Source organism: Gymnoscopelus braueri (genome assembly GCF_963280865.1).
Source record: "Gymnoscopelus braueri genome assembly, chromosome: 4".
In the NCBI taxonomy this organism is placed as follows: domain Eukaryota; kingdom Metazoa; phylum Chordata; class Actinopteri; order Myctophiformes; family Myctophidae; genus Gymnoscopelus; species Gymnoscopelus braueri.
The window spans coordinates 43,521,859-43,536,666 of record NC_137605.1 but is presented as its reverse complement, the minus strand read 5'-3'; the positions used below and the strand labels follow the sequence as shown (position 1 = coordinate 43,536,666).

The following is a 14,808-nucleotide window of genomic DNA, read 5'->3' as shown; positions in this document are numbered from 1 at the left end:
TTTAAGTTCGGGGCACCTTCTCTGTTATAAGCTGAGGATGAAAACCTCTTCCGCTTGCCATGTCAGTTTGGATAATTCCTGCCTGGTCACTCACTGTCAGTGCAGAAACATCTAAAATAGTAGAGCGGATAGTAGGAACAATCGTTCACTTTGTGATACAAGCGTGAAAATTGGCATGAACATTCCTTTAGGTCAACTCTTTGACTTTTTTAATCGAGCCACTCAAAAATCCAAGATGGCGGCCATTTTTCAAGATGGCCGATACCTTAGTGGGCAGTTAAGTGATATGATGGTTTATTTGGTGATACAAGCATGAAAATTGGCATGAGCAGTCTCTGTGGGTCACTTGACAATAGGCCACCCACAGCTACTTGAAATTTCAAGATGGCGGCCATTTTTCAAGATGGCCAACACTTTAGTGGAGCATTTAAGTTATATAATGGTTCATTTGGTGATACAAGCATGAAAATTGGCATGAGCAGTCTCTGTGGGTCACTTGACAATAAGCCACCCACAGCTACTTGAAATGTCAAGATGGCGGCCATTTTTCAAGATGGCCACCACCTTAGTGGACTAGTTAAGCTTAAGAAATCATTTAGTTGGTGATACAAGCATGAAAATTGCCATGAGCCGTCTCAAAAGGTCATTTGACAAGAAACCGCCCACAGCCACTTGAAATTTCAAGATGTCAATCTTTAAATGATACCTTTTCTCATAGAAATGTATTGGGTTCCTCAAAAAGCTCTGTCAAGAGAGGTTGTTTGACTGTGTTTTGTCTGACTCCTCGCCCACGACCTGTCCAGTTTGGTAAGACCTGTCAGGAGTTGCCTCCCACCGGCATAGCTCTCAGGGTTCACTGAGGTAGGCCTAAACAAGCTCCCTTACCACGACAAGGTAACAGTCACAAGGGAGGATATATATATATATATATATATATATATATATATATATATATATATATATATATATATATATATATATATATATATATATATGTATATATATATATATATATATATATATATATATATTGTTTTTTTTAAACTAACAGCCATTACATGTGTCAAATAAATACTAAGGGGTGGGGATACAAAAAATAAGATGAATAAATTAGCACAGTTGTGGTGCTGATAAGCACAGTTGTGGTGCTGAACGGACAGTGCTCCAAAATTATGAGTAATGGCTAATACTGAATGGCAATAGCCACGGAACCATGACAAACGATACTAAGGAACTAAACTGAAAATGTGCTTCACTGTTAGATATGGCAGTGGAAGGCAGTGGAAGCAATGTTACAAAGTAACAACTGAAAATTACACAGTAATAGACTAGATAAAAAGTAAAACATGATGCGTCGATGTGACGAGGGGAAGCCGAGCCATAGGCCTCCACTTGAAAACACAGAGGACAACAGGGAATAACTCTGGCAAAATAAACATGCAAATAGGTTCTAGCAGGGGCAACTACATAGGCATGTGAAACTGAGTCCATATCTGAAGCAGTTACACCTTCCAGTACATGCCTTGGAGCACCCACATTTGGTCAACTCCCAACAACTCTCCGCAATAGGTGGAAGTGGAGTCCAGAAGACTTTCCACTTCTCGTCCTGTTCCACCCATCCCCAGTCAGATGGGCTCGGCATTTGTGGATGTCGCTTCAATGCCTGTCCCCACACGTATCCAGCCTCATAAGAAGCATGTTTGGCATGCTCTTTGAGTGCTGCTTGAGTTGGTGGGATCAAGTCATATTGTCTTTGCTTTCTGGCAAAGAGATCAAGCCTGGCCTCGTTCACAGTTGTGACATCGCTGGACCGGTCATACATTAGATCTTCTTGGCCTCTTGACATGGATATCTTTGGTATCTTCAGTGTCTTCAGCAGATGTAGATGCTCTCTTTTGGGCCCTTTCAGCTCTGTGTTGTTGAACCTAAGTTTACAGCTTGAATTATATTTTGCTCTGTTTCTTGTCGATGTGCTTTCTATGCCATCACCTTCATCTAGTCGGGTTGGACTAAGTAAGATAGGCAGAGCATTGATCTTATGAAATAATGGAACATTTCTTGCAATGGTATCATAACCAGTACGATCGTGCTCTCTGTTGAATAAACTCGGCTGAATGAGTTTTTCCTTGGTGACCTGCTGACAAATTAAACATCTGTCCCAGTTAGTTTTCACAACTGTTATGATGGCTTCTGCCATGTCTGCAGCATAGGCAGAGGCCGAGGGTTTATCCTTTTACCACCTTTTACCAAGCACTTTGATGTATGGGATACAACTAAGTTCGTGCCTTAACCCTACACTTAGTTCGATCGTTCATCCAATGCCATTTAAATCCTGAGCGATCTGTACACCATCCGGTTAACTAAAACCCCATTAACCTTGGCTCGGCTCTCCCGTGCTGGCACAACCTGTCAATTCAGGTGCGGCTATCTAACTGTTTTGGGGTAAATTAGACAGCATTTGGGATACCAACTTTCAATTAGCTGACATTGAACCCCACTCTGAGTTTAACAGCAGTGATATATCATCAGTGTGCCCTGGTAGTGCAGATATTCACTCTTATCTAATCTATCTATGATCAACAAATCAACACAACTATATTGTGATGTGTTAAAAGTTGTTCTTTAGCATAATAATAATAATCGTATAATCGTCCTTAATGAAAAAAAAACATACATTTCTATGAGAAAATGTATCTTTTGAGGATCCAGGGGGCGGCCATCTTGAAAATAGAAATGTAAAGTGGCTGGGAGTGTTTTCTTGTCAAGCAACCCTTAGAGACTGCTCATGCCAAATTTAATGCTTGTATCACCAAATAAACCATTATATAACTTAATTGCTCCACTAAAGTGTTGGCCATCTTGAAAAATGGCCGCCATCTTGAAATTTCAAGTAGCTGTGGGTGGCCTATTGTCAAGTGACCCACAGAGACTGCTCATGCCAATGTTCATGCTTGTATCACCAAATAAACCATTATATAACTTAATTGCTCCACTAAAGTGTTGGCCATCTTGAAAAATGGCCGCCATCTTGAAATTTCAAGTAGCTGTGGGTGGCCTATTGTCAAGTGACCCACAGAGACTGCTCATGCCGATTTTCATGCTTGTATCACCAAATAAACCATCATATCACTTAACTGCCCACTAAGATGTCGGCCATCTTGAAAAATGGTCGCCATCTTTGATTTTCAAGTGGCTCGATTAAAAAAATCGATACATGACCTCTAAAGATGATCTGTACCAAGTTTCACGCTTGTATCACCAAGTGAACGATTCTCCCAAAATATTGCTTTTATCCGCTGTACTAAAAGCTGTCCGTGTGTGAATGATGATTTATGTCATCAGACTTCAATCGGTGACCAGCACTACAGGTGACAGCACTGCTGTCAACCTATAAAGCTGCGTGTAGAGGGAGAAAAGGAGGGGACCAAGTATAGACCCCTGGGGGACCCGGGTCAACAAAGTATATAGGGTAGGGTATAAGTGGTCTCTATCTGTGTGCCTGCCTCCCTGTCTCGCCTGATCATGCCTGGCCTTTTGATTCCTTCGGCTGCACCATTCCACCTTACCACCCAGCCCCATACACTTCTCTAGAGAACAGCTTTTAAACGAAGAACTGGGACTTCAGGTTGCCTCGTGAAACAGGATTTCCACCACACAACATCCAGGGAAATACGCAGCTAGGGTGACCCAGCGTCCAGTAACAACCAATAACACGCGGCTCTGCTCCCGTTTCCAGTATTATTACCACACACTAGAGGTACGCTAAGAAACAGCTGTGATTGGACAGATAACCATGTCCCTAAGATTAGTCACCAACGCTGAAGAGGGACAGAGTTTCCCCTCCCTGTCTAGCCATGTTTTCGCCCCGTGCCACCAGTCTATTCCAGAGACAAATTGATACTGGTCTGAGCCAGTGGGCCCTTGGGGTATGTGCAATGTTAAGAGGAGAAAGAGCCGGTGTTTGTTCCTCTTTTTCGTGGAGTCTGAGACACTGGCCTGTCTGGGGACTTCATTTCCTGCTGGGGCTGCGATGTAGGTGAGAGGTGGGTGTTGGGTTTCCTGCCCAGGGTGGAGGCTGGTGAGGTGGTGGGGGTGTATTTGTGGAAAACGTCTGAATTCTGGTTTGCAATTTGGTGAGAAGAATGACGTTTCAGAAGGTGGGGGTGGGTCTGCGTAAACATGGCTGCTGACCTTTTTACGTCATGTTGTCTCTGGGATGGCTCTCAGCATTTACTCTCTCTCTCTCTTTCACTCTCTCCCCCACATACAAATAAACACTGGGTTTGACCCGGCTGTCATGTGTTTCGAGGACTCAGCTGTGAAAGAGCCATTATGGTTTGGCACTGGACTCTTACATCCAGGGTTGGACTTGCTGGGGGGAATCCATGCCTCTGCTTTTGATATCCCCCCTCTCTGGTCATTCATTTTTATTGGACGGTGGGGATATGTTTTATCCCTGCTTCTGGTCAGACTGAATTATTTACTTTGAGGAAATGTAGATATTTCATATATTTGATATTTAGTTTGATAATAGCACTATTTAACAATTTAATACTATGTGCAATGTTAGTATTAAACCCTGGCATCCCTATTTTTGTATTAATAATAATAATTAAAACATTTAGAAAATTGCCAATCTACAAGCTTACAATGTGTCACGCTCCAATTATCATTATTATATATTTCTTTACAATTGGTCATGCAAAGAATGATATATAAGTGTAAGTAAGCGGTTAAGATTGAATCAAACCCTGCTTAACGTCATCCATAGACCCCAGTGTCTGAAATGCATGCCCCCCATAACCCATCTGCAGAGGCATGAATGTGTGGGAAGATTGTTCTTCAACCCAACAAAATGTAGGTTAAATCAACAATATGGGGACTTCCACCACTGCTCTACTACTACTCAGACATTTACCATACGTATGGTGCCACCTGTTGGAAAAGCGGATAGAAGGGTCTTTGCACCGCACGTGTGTGCGTGCTGCACATGCGTTCTCATGTTATACCTGTGGTTCTTATCACCGAGATAAAATGCTGAAGCTGCAATGCGTAGCAGAAATGAATCAAGGGCACAACGCCCACTTCTTGACTATGGTCCAGCACAGATCAAAGGTTTTTCAAAGAAAGAATTATTGGCAAGCAGGCTGCAATCAAAAAAAAATCCAATGTGTGCAGGGGCCAAAGCACCATCTAGGCAGTGCCTGAGCCAAAGTAATACATTGCCAGCCAACATGCCTGCACTGGAGGCCACACAAAACAACTGGCAAAGGACTCCTCTTGGATAAAAGCATCTCTAAAGTGGTGCAATCAACAATCCAGTTTGTAGCCTCTTCTAGTCGTCAATTCACTCTGTCCCTCACACACACTAATCTTTGTGTGCCATTATGCCTTGAGCACTATTCGTTACTGGACACGGCGCTTGTGTATCCTGGCAACCTCGCCATGCTCTGCAATAATGCCAGCTCTGGAGTGATGGAGCTGAGAGCAGTGGAGTGGAGAGCTGGTACAAGGGTGCCCGGAGGACCAGACGTCTGGACTGGTGACATTATTTGAAAGCGGGCATAAAGGAATGTTAAGAAAGAGAGAAAGGGCCATTGCTCCTCAGTTAAGGACCCTTAAAGCTCAACAAAGGAGATTGCAATAAAATGTTTAATTGGTTGAAACAAACCCAGATGAACTACCATTTCTTGATTAGTGGTTCTTCATTCATTCAGGCTTGGAGAAAGCAGAAGACCAGAGGATACAGTAGAGGAGGTGCTTGATCAAATGCTGCCTATATACCTTCTTTATACACAAGACCAAGATTGTTCATACAGTAGGTTTGCTTCCAAGCAGCATCCAGACAAAATGTTAATGATTCCGTTAAAGTCTTTTAGATTCCAGTTTCTTTTTCTTTCTTTTTTTCTCAGAAAAAAACATTTGGAAAGGGGGTAACTAATGCATTGCCGTTTTACCATAACAAAAGATAGTGGCCAGTACCACCCCAATTAACCTTGGCATGGCTTTAATTCACCCTGACAGAGTGCCATTCTTAATATTTGCATTTGAACAGTCACAAAGAACGAGCTGGTTTGATGCAGCACAAAAGTGACCAGTGCCACGCTGTTGGATATTCTTTTATGGAATCTTACTTTTAAATCGTATTACTTATTTACATATTTGTATTTATTCTAGCTCTTGGTTAGTCACATTAAAAATGGCCATCATTTAAAATGTTCTGTAAAAATGTCACAACTGCATAGTAGCCTTAATATTCATCAGCGTTCAAATGCAACTAAAAGTAGAATGAGCAGCAATTATAGTTTATATTAAAATGACTGCACTATCCACATAATTCAATTGACATTGACCTTTCTTCTGCCATCATCAGAGTACTCAGAAATTGTATTTCCCAAAACTGTTCTCATAGAACATGTCACATAATCACATGAATTATCTTCAGCAGTCATATCTTAGCCTATATGAAGACATTTAAATGAACATAACCCTGAATACTGGCATGGTACATTCAAATAAGCAAAGTCATCTCAAAACACATCGAATAGCTGTATACTGTATGCAGAGACATTATGTGCCAATGACTGACTGATTTAGCAATGGTAGGCACATTAAACATTAGTACTGTATATATGTATCATATTTATAGCTTTGTCAATTATCTTCACAGGTAGTGCAAGCCCTCAGAGTACTACCAGATTCTTGGTCTATGTTGCCCACTAGTGGACAAAATGGAAATTAACAGTTCAAATATAAGGGATTACCACTGATCAAATGTGTGTATGCATGGAAAGAAATCTGACACATTGCATGCCGATCATTTTAAAGCATATTTATATACTTACAATATTCCTTAAATATTTCAATAAAAAGGTCCCACCCTTTGTGAATTCATGATCTGAACCTGAGTCCTTCAATATACTCCAGTTACCAAAGGAGAAAACAAAAACGGTATAATATAGATTTAAGACTGATTTTGATATGATGAGCAAATAAAAACCACCGTCTCATGGTGTGTTTTGAGTCAATTTTAGATGACAGTAAAGAGCAGTCCTGAGTACAAGCCAAGGGTGAACATGACCAGGAAGAGGAATAATAAAAGCAAGTTAGAGTCAATGTTGATGCTTGGGGGAGGAGCTTCACATGGTTGCATCAGGGGCAGGGTGGGAGTTGTAGTCCCACACTGGGCTGGGGACAGGCATGTAGGTAAATGGAGTTTGTGGCCGGATTCTACTTTGCTGATGTTGTTGATTGTGGCAAGCTGTCTTGAGATCAATCCAGGCCGTCTCATAACCAAACACGACAATGTCTGAATGTTTTTAAATGAAACCTGGGAAAAGGTGCTGCATGAGGAAGATCGCTCCCACCACCATGAGGCCGCAGAACATCAGCACCAGCCATATAGGGAAGGAACCTGCAACAGGAGATGAACAACAACAAAATAGAGGAAAGGGTGAGAAGTGAAAAGTAAAAGTATCAATACTGCAATGTAAAAATACTCTGCAAACTTTTTTAGGGGGTGATTTCGGCATGACTTACTTCTGTTGCGTACAGTATGCATCTGGCACCTGCTGTCCACCGCCACACTTAACATGGCTGCCTCGTTGTTCCCTTTTAAGCGTTTGCCATTCAGAGTTTCAGGCAAAAAGGCCAGATCTGTCACAACTATTCCATGGGACTCCCGCACGTAGTATAACTTCTACAGAGACAAACAAAGGACACAGGAGTTAAGTACAGGGTTTGCTCACTTAAAGGACTAGTTCACCCAAAAAAGTACTTATCTTTTGTATCAATTACACACCCCATGAAGCCTTGAATTCATGGAGATTTTTTTGTTTTTACCGCATTCCTAAGCCAATGATTTGATGACCGGGTCATCGGTCAATAGGAGACGACCAGAGACTCCGCCGGTCATCAAATTATTGGGAAAATTAGGAATGCAACAAAAACAATAATATCTCCCCCATGGGGCTTCATGGGGTTGATAGAAAAATGTTGTAATTTTTTGGGTGAACCACACTTTTAACCCATACTTTTAAGTAGCAAAACTACCAGATCAACAAGCTTCCAACGCGTGGCACATTGTGAGCTTGCAGATCTGCAATTTTAAGAACTTTTTTTATATTTGAAAATTGTTGAACATTTGCCCAAAATAGGGATGCAAGGGTTAATGTGGTTATGGTATCCGTCTGTGGAATTTGTGATTAGTTTGTTTGCCCAGTTGTGGGTTTGCAGGGTGTGTATGCATATTTCCTACCTGTAGCGAGAAAGCAATGTAGATGGCTACTGATCCTGTCACAGTTCCGAGACCAATAAACGTCCCCGAGTCACTATGGAGGAGTGAGGAGATTGAAAATAAAACATTTGGATTCACAAGAAAATATATTTTTATGCATTCTCTTATTTGTAAATGTAGCATTCCACAACAATAACACAATAGGGGATAACAATACTATAATAATAATAATATAGTATGCAGTACCTTTCAACATCCTGCATTCTCTGTTTTTTTTATTGTGTGTTTACTGTGTTTCAACTTTCACTTAAAATGTCTCGGAATGCTATGTTGTTTTTGGAAAAATGACTCTTCGCCCACTTTTAAGATGTTTCAAGATCAGATATCTCAACTTCTTGACCTTTGAAAAGCATAACCCGGGGACAGATATTCCAAGACCTTTGGTCTCCACTGTTTTCTCAATTAAACAGTGAAAATACTAATTGATATGGTTAGTGACGGTGTGTGGACGGGTTCGCTGCCCGCAATTGGTTTACTATTTTGGCATACAGTGTGTATGATGTGTGCTGTTCATTTGTCGCTGATGTTGTTGTTGTCATTGTTGTTATTGCTATTATTTATTGTTGTTTCTTTACTATTATTGTTCTGTTTTTATTTTGTTTTGTTTGTTCGTCTGTGGGTGGGGCGAGGGGCTAAGGATTGGGAGAATTGCTGTGTGCTGTGGGGCATGTATCTGCTGTACACCTATTTCTCAAATAAAAAGAAGTTGGAAAAAAAAAGAAAAATGTCTCAGAATGCAAGGATGCCCAAAGTCTGTGCCAAACCTTATCTATAGGTTCAACAGTTCAGCTCCTCTTACCTGACGGCCAGACTGGAGATAACCTCACTGCCACACCGTGCCGTCAGCATGGGGAGAAAGCTCTTCCCGTCCCACTTGGTGACGTAGCAAGGAGGCGGTTTTCTTTCTCGTTTGTGGGGGATCTGGACGGTATAAAGCCTCAGGGCATCTTTTTGGTCTTCTACCTTACCAAACCTGAATCAAAAACATAAATTAAATGTATTACATATACATAGTTTTATAACATGACAAAAAAAACTAGACGCCAACCAGTTGCCAGATTCATAGCATATGTAATCAATGAAGATTTTGATGTTATGTGGGGTCGGGGTCACGGTCACGGTCACGGTCGCTTCTTATCAGTTCATCCATGAGTCCAAGTGGATGTTTGTGCCAAATATCATGAAATTCGCCCAAGGCGTTCCTTGAGTGAATTTCCTGAGATATCGCGTTCACGAGGTTGGGACATGCATGAGGTCTACAGTGACCATGACCTTTGACCATCTACTGTGCTTAGAATAAATTCATTTTAGTCCAAATGGACATTTGTGCCAAATGTTATGAAATTCCCTCAAGGTGTTCCGGAGATATCACGCTCACGAGGTTGGGACGGATGGATGGACAACCTGAAAACATAATGGCTACAGCCACGGCTGGCGGAGGCATAATTAGGAGCTGGTATGTGGACTTCACGTCTGTTATGCAATTACAATACCAGTGGTTCTCAAACTTTTTTAATTTCAATGCCCATCATAACTGAGAGTGTACAAATGGAACCAAATGGACCCGTAAGGGACAATTTGGTTCCATTTGTACACTCTCAAGAGTTACAGACCTGTAAGGGTCCATTTGGAACCCCCAGTAGGAATCGTTAAAGGGAACCGTTAAGGAATCGGACCGTTGAGAGGGTATCGTTAAGCAACCGGAATCATTTAAAATCCTAAAGGATCCCAACCCTAGGCATAATGATGACAATTTTACCTGCAAGCCATGTAGCGATAGGCCTTGTCAGCAATCTGGGGCATGTTCTCATGCCAACGAAGACTCATGGCCAGTTGGTCACCACTCCACGTACTGCAGATGAAGTCCCGACCAACAGTCACAAGATGCTACATAGGAACAGAGCACAAATCATTAGTAATGAGCCAACAAAGTAGTTGTTGTGGTGAATCCAAATGGAATAACTCTAGACCAAGAAGAGGTTTTCTTTGTCACCTGGTTCCCTGGACTGATATCCAAGTCTTCAACCTCCCCTTCATGAGCTTTGAAATCAAACTTCTTCTTCAGAGATGGGAACTGGAGAAGTATGGCCATAAAAGTTAAGATCATCATGTAATAGCTGTGTCATAGGTGGCATCTTGGTTTTTTATTATTAAATTAAATTAGTGTTTCCTAGTTTTTACAAAACATAAAAGAATCATATAAAAACATAAAAAAGTATATTATTTTAAAGTTAGGTGAATCATTTTACCTCCCAAACTCGAACGTGCCCATCTGTGCCACCGGTCAGAAGGAGGCTCAAGTCTGCGCTGAACCTGACAACCTTCTGCAGTGGATCCTGAGGATTGATGTCTGACTCCACTTCACCAAAGCCCTCCACAGAGATCTGGGCGGTGTCGTCCTTCATCTCCGATGTGTCTCCAGCCCCCGCGGCTCCATCCTGTCCTCCCTTGCCCCCTTTCCCAGCTCGCCGCCTGGCATTGCCTTGCTGCTCACTGTTACCAGCTGTGGGAACAACACAGGTAGGTATGAGCTATCCACCTGGGTGTTGTATAAGAGGGTTTTCTTTTTCTTTTTTATTAAGAGCTGAGGACAATTCTACAAATGCCTTCTAAATCCTAACAGTTTTATGAATAAGCTATGTTGCTATATAGTTGCTGTCGGGCAGAAACCTCTTATCTCCATATTTTAACTAATTGTGTTTTTTCGTAAATCAACGCCCTACTTGATCATACTACAGTGTCACACAAAAGCATCAAAAGTAGCAGATCCACAAGCTCGAAACCTTTGCTACCTTTGCAAAAATGTCATGTCACGATTATGACTGTGACTAAAATAATAGCGATTTACGATATCATGATAATCTTGTAGATCGGCTATTTTTGGCAAAGAGATTTGGTAGAAAGTAAAAAAAATACTTCTTTACAGGTCCGTATAACCAATTATTGAGGGCTTTAAGTGGTACCGGATATGCAGATCGGCAAATAAAAGGTGAATTGGTCCCATTGTATGGCGGAGGACAATTTCACGATAAATTAAATCTCTGCTATACGATTATTGTGAGCGTTTTTTATCACGAAAAACGATACGAACGATTATCGTCCCATCCCTAACAGAGACGATATATACCCAAAATCTAAAATGACACAGATGCTTTCCCAGTTTTAAAATGGGTTACTATAGTGAAAGTAAGAACATTGCTGCAATGGGTTCAAGGCTCTTCCCTTCCTTACCGTCTTTCGCAGCACCTTTGCGGCTCTCTTTCTGCTGACGTTGCTTAAAGCGCATTAGGCTGCAGCTGCCGTCCTGCCCTGCGGCGATGACACCGTCGCCTACAGCCAAGTTCATAGTAGCGCGTGTCTCCGTATCGTGAGCGTGAACCAGGGTCGCGCTGTACTGGTGCTCTCCAACCAACTGTAAACTTAAGAAGTGCTGGAATATACAGAAACAAACAGGAATTCAGACTAAGGAGCGGAGCCCACTTTCCAACCTTCTCCAGGTCAGACAGCAAAAATCATTAGCTGATAACACTAACACTTTAAATCTAAATGTGTGTTTTGTGCCTTGGTGCTTACCACTGCATTCTTAATGCCTGTTTTGGAAGCTCCCCCTCCTCCTGCGGTGATTACCAGCCCCGTTCTAGGGTCCACCTTGATGGTGTACAGGGGGAACGGGGCTCTGTAGAGATCTGGCACCTTCCGTCTCCCCATTGTTGTGTGGGTTGTTGTTGTCACACAGGCTTCTTCATAAAACTTCACCACAAGCCCACACCTGTGGAGAGCAGCGCGTTAGTGGGAACCAGAATAAAAGTGGATATGAAGTGAAAGACTCTGGCAAGTGACTGATTGTCTGAAGTGTAGGACCCGCCGCAGTGCTGTCCGATAAGAACTTAAGTGAGATGTCAGACTGATTATGAAAAAGAATCACCAGGGTTGGTAGTCGGTGTATTACCATGCAGAGGTATTTGGCCAAATATCCTGGTTCGTACAGAAGTTGTCAATGATCTTGAAGGTTCTAGTCTTAGAGATAGTGGTAGATTAGGCCGGGGTAACGCTGATTGCATCTAACCTCAAGGGGTAACGCTGATTGCATCTAACCTCAAGGGTGACGGCAACCCTTAGTTTCTTGGCTGGATGCTCGTGACATCTCACTGATGTGATCATGAGACAGCTATATCCGTATATAGAGTTTTACATTAGCATGATATCAGCACTAGATGTCTCTACCGACTCCATATATGGAGCTCTAGATCAACCACGAAATTTGGAGTTTGTGATGTCAGACTCCATATATATGGAGTACCAATATTCAGTGGGTAACTATGGCAACCTAGTGAAAGCAGTGTGATAAAACCGGTTCCGGAAACGGTTCACATGTGATGGAACCGATTCCGGTTCCTCGATGTTGGATCCGGTTTCGGATCCCAACTCTACTTGTGAGAGGACAATAGGAGCAACTAGCCAGGTTGGTGCCTTCTGCCTTGCATGGTTTCCTCCGCCATCTGTGTATGAATGTGTGTGTGAATGGGTGGATGTAGTGCACAATCTATGTAAAGCGCTATATAAATGCACAATTTATTTAAATGCAGCATTTACCATGGGTCAGGAGCCTAATCTCCCGTTTCTGTAGCATGAAGCGGCTTGATATACAAGTACATCCCCCAGCCATGATGTACAAGTACATCCGCTGGACATGGCGCTACTATGACGCAGGGACTTATAGCCCCTATCCACCCTTGATGCTGAGTGCCAAGCAGGGAGGCATTGGGTCCCATTTTTATAGTCTCTGGAACTTGGCCGGGGATCGAACCCCCGACCTCCCAGTTTCAGGGTGTACACTAACTAACTAAGGCCATTGAGCCAGTATGTGGCCACCATAAATTTAAGGTCTTTCATTTTACTTTCACTTTGTTTGATTAAATTTCACATTTCTACCGTTGTAAGACATTACATGTCATGTAGCCTAAGTATTTTCAATGCCCATCCCCCCTCCCCCACTTCACTCCCCCCCCCCATCCAGGGACAGCTGTCACAGCAACCTACACCGACCACCACACAAAACCACATACAAGAATACATAAAGGTATTTTGTTTTATACACCTGACCGGATGATCATTCCTAAACCATAACACAATAATCCCTCCACAGGGATGTACATATAGTGGTTTATATTTGTTATGATATTGTATTGTTGGTGTTTTTTTATGCTATGTTGATGAATTGGATATATAGGACCTCAATGGAAACAAGTCCAAAGGACTTTTTTTGTGTTATCCTTGTAGACCCAAGTGTATGACTGTACTCATGCCGTTTGCATTACTGTCTAATAAAATATTCAATCAATTTAAAAAAAACTGCTTCCAAAAGGATGCCAGACAGTTAAAGCAGGACAGTGAGTTCTCAAGCCTTGGCCCATGATGTCCCCAGTGATGTGGTGGCCTTTATATCACTATGAAGCCAGCTGGGAATATAGCAGCCTTTTAGGATGATAATTCCTTCCAAACCATAAATTACACAATAATCCCTCCACAACTTCCAAAAAACATGCCAGTTTTAAGCAGGACAGTGAGTTCTCAAGCCTTGGCCCATGATGTCCCCGGTGATGTGGTGCATGGTGGCCTTAAATGTCACTATGAAGCCAGCTGGGATCAAGTAGCCTTTTAGCTGACAGCCATGAACATCTTCACCAATTTGGCTCATAATGTTATCATAATAATAATCACATAATCATAACCAAAAAGTGACAGGTATGTACACATCAACTCATATTAGTGTCAAAAAGCACAACATTAAGAAGAGACAAGAAGATACAGACTAGTAGTAATGATGGCTTAGCTTCTTCATCCATGGTTTAACTTGACAGCACCATTAGCTAAAGCCTGATTTAGCCGATTTAGCCTGAAAATAGCAGATCTACAAGCTCACAACGCGTCGCGGCGCGACGCGTTGTGAGCTTGTAGATCTGCTATTTTCTAAGTACACCCTACTGTACAACCCGACTGTTTGACTGTTGTAGGATACATTATAACATCGATAGATTCCTCTACCTGTGTCACTCACTGGTGCCGGGGTTCCTCTTCAGATGGTCTGTTAGATCAGCTGTGTAATAGATCAGATAGTCCCATATTGAGCTGTCAATAGCAGGGTTTTAGGGTTAGAAAGAACAGGAGAAGCAGCTAAAGAGCTAACGCGGCTAACAGAGGCTGTGTTGCTACAATCCCAAACAAGCCACTTCCCTAACCAGTGTTGCCACGTTTTGCGAGAGAAACAAGCAACCAGCCAGGTCTATGAAAACAAGCCCAAAAGAACCGAGCCCCTATGGCCCCGAGCCCGGCCTTCGCCCTTAAATAGAAAAACATATATTTAAAAAATGAATGAAAACATGTGGAATATTATTTTTGAAACATTTTAACAACACAAATCTTGTATGGGGGTCCCTGGCATATGTTTTCAGATGGGGTCGGGGAGGGGATCCGCAGACAAATATATATTCATTTTGGGGTCCTTGACTTGA

At 42.2% G+C, this 14,808-nt stretch overlaps 2 protein-coding genes across 2 annotated transcripts in view; both read right to left on the bottom strand.

Moving 5' to 3' along the window:
• The window catches only part of LOC308084610 (alpha-N-acetylgalactosaminidase-like), a 443,273-nt gene that overhangs the window by 142,699 nt on the left and 285,766 nt on the right, over positions 1–14,808 (bottom strand). The window lies entirely within an intron of this gene.
• Positions 6,818–14,506, bottom strand: preb (prolactin regulatory element binding). The gene is made up of 10 exons (XM_080426017.1): positions 14,342–14,506; positions 11,870–12,065; positions 11,528–11,726; positions 10,546–10,799; positions 10,290–10,370; positions 10,056–10,183; positions 9,096–9,269; positions 8,258–8,330; positions 7,540–7,699; positions 6,818–7,414 (listed from the first exon to the last, which is right to left on the bottom strand). The coding sequence occupies exons 2-10, from the start codon at positions 12,002–12,004 to the stop codon at positions 7,320–7,322; spliced, it is 1,299 nt and encodes a 432-aa protein (XP_080282143.1). The 5' UTR covers positions 12,005–12,065; positions 14,342–14,506; the 3' UTR covers positions 6,818–7,319.

Coding starts and splice junctions, on each gene's coding strand:
- preb (XM_080426017.1), bottom strand. CDS start 12,004: ATGGGGAGACGGAAGGTGCCAGATCTCTACAGAGCCCCGTTCCCCCTG. Junction 10,184..10,289: donor ATATCAGTCCAGGGAACCAG/GTGACAAAGAAA, acceptor GTTCCTATGTAG/CATCTTGTGACTGTTGGTCG. Junction 9,270..10,055: donor TATCGCTACATGGCTTGCAG/GTAAAATTGTCA, acceptor TTTTTGATTCAG/GTTTGGTAAGGTAGAAGACC.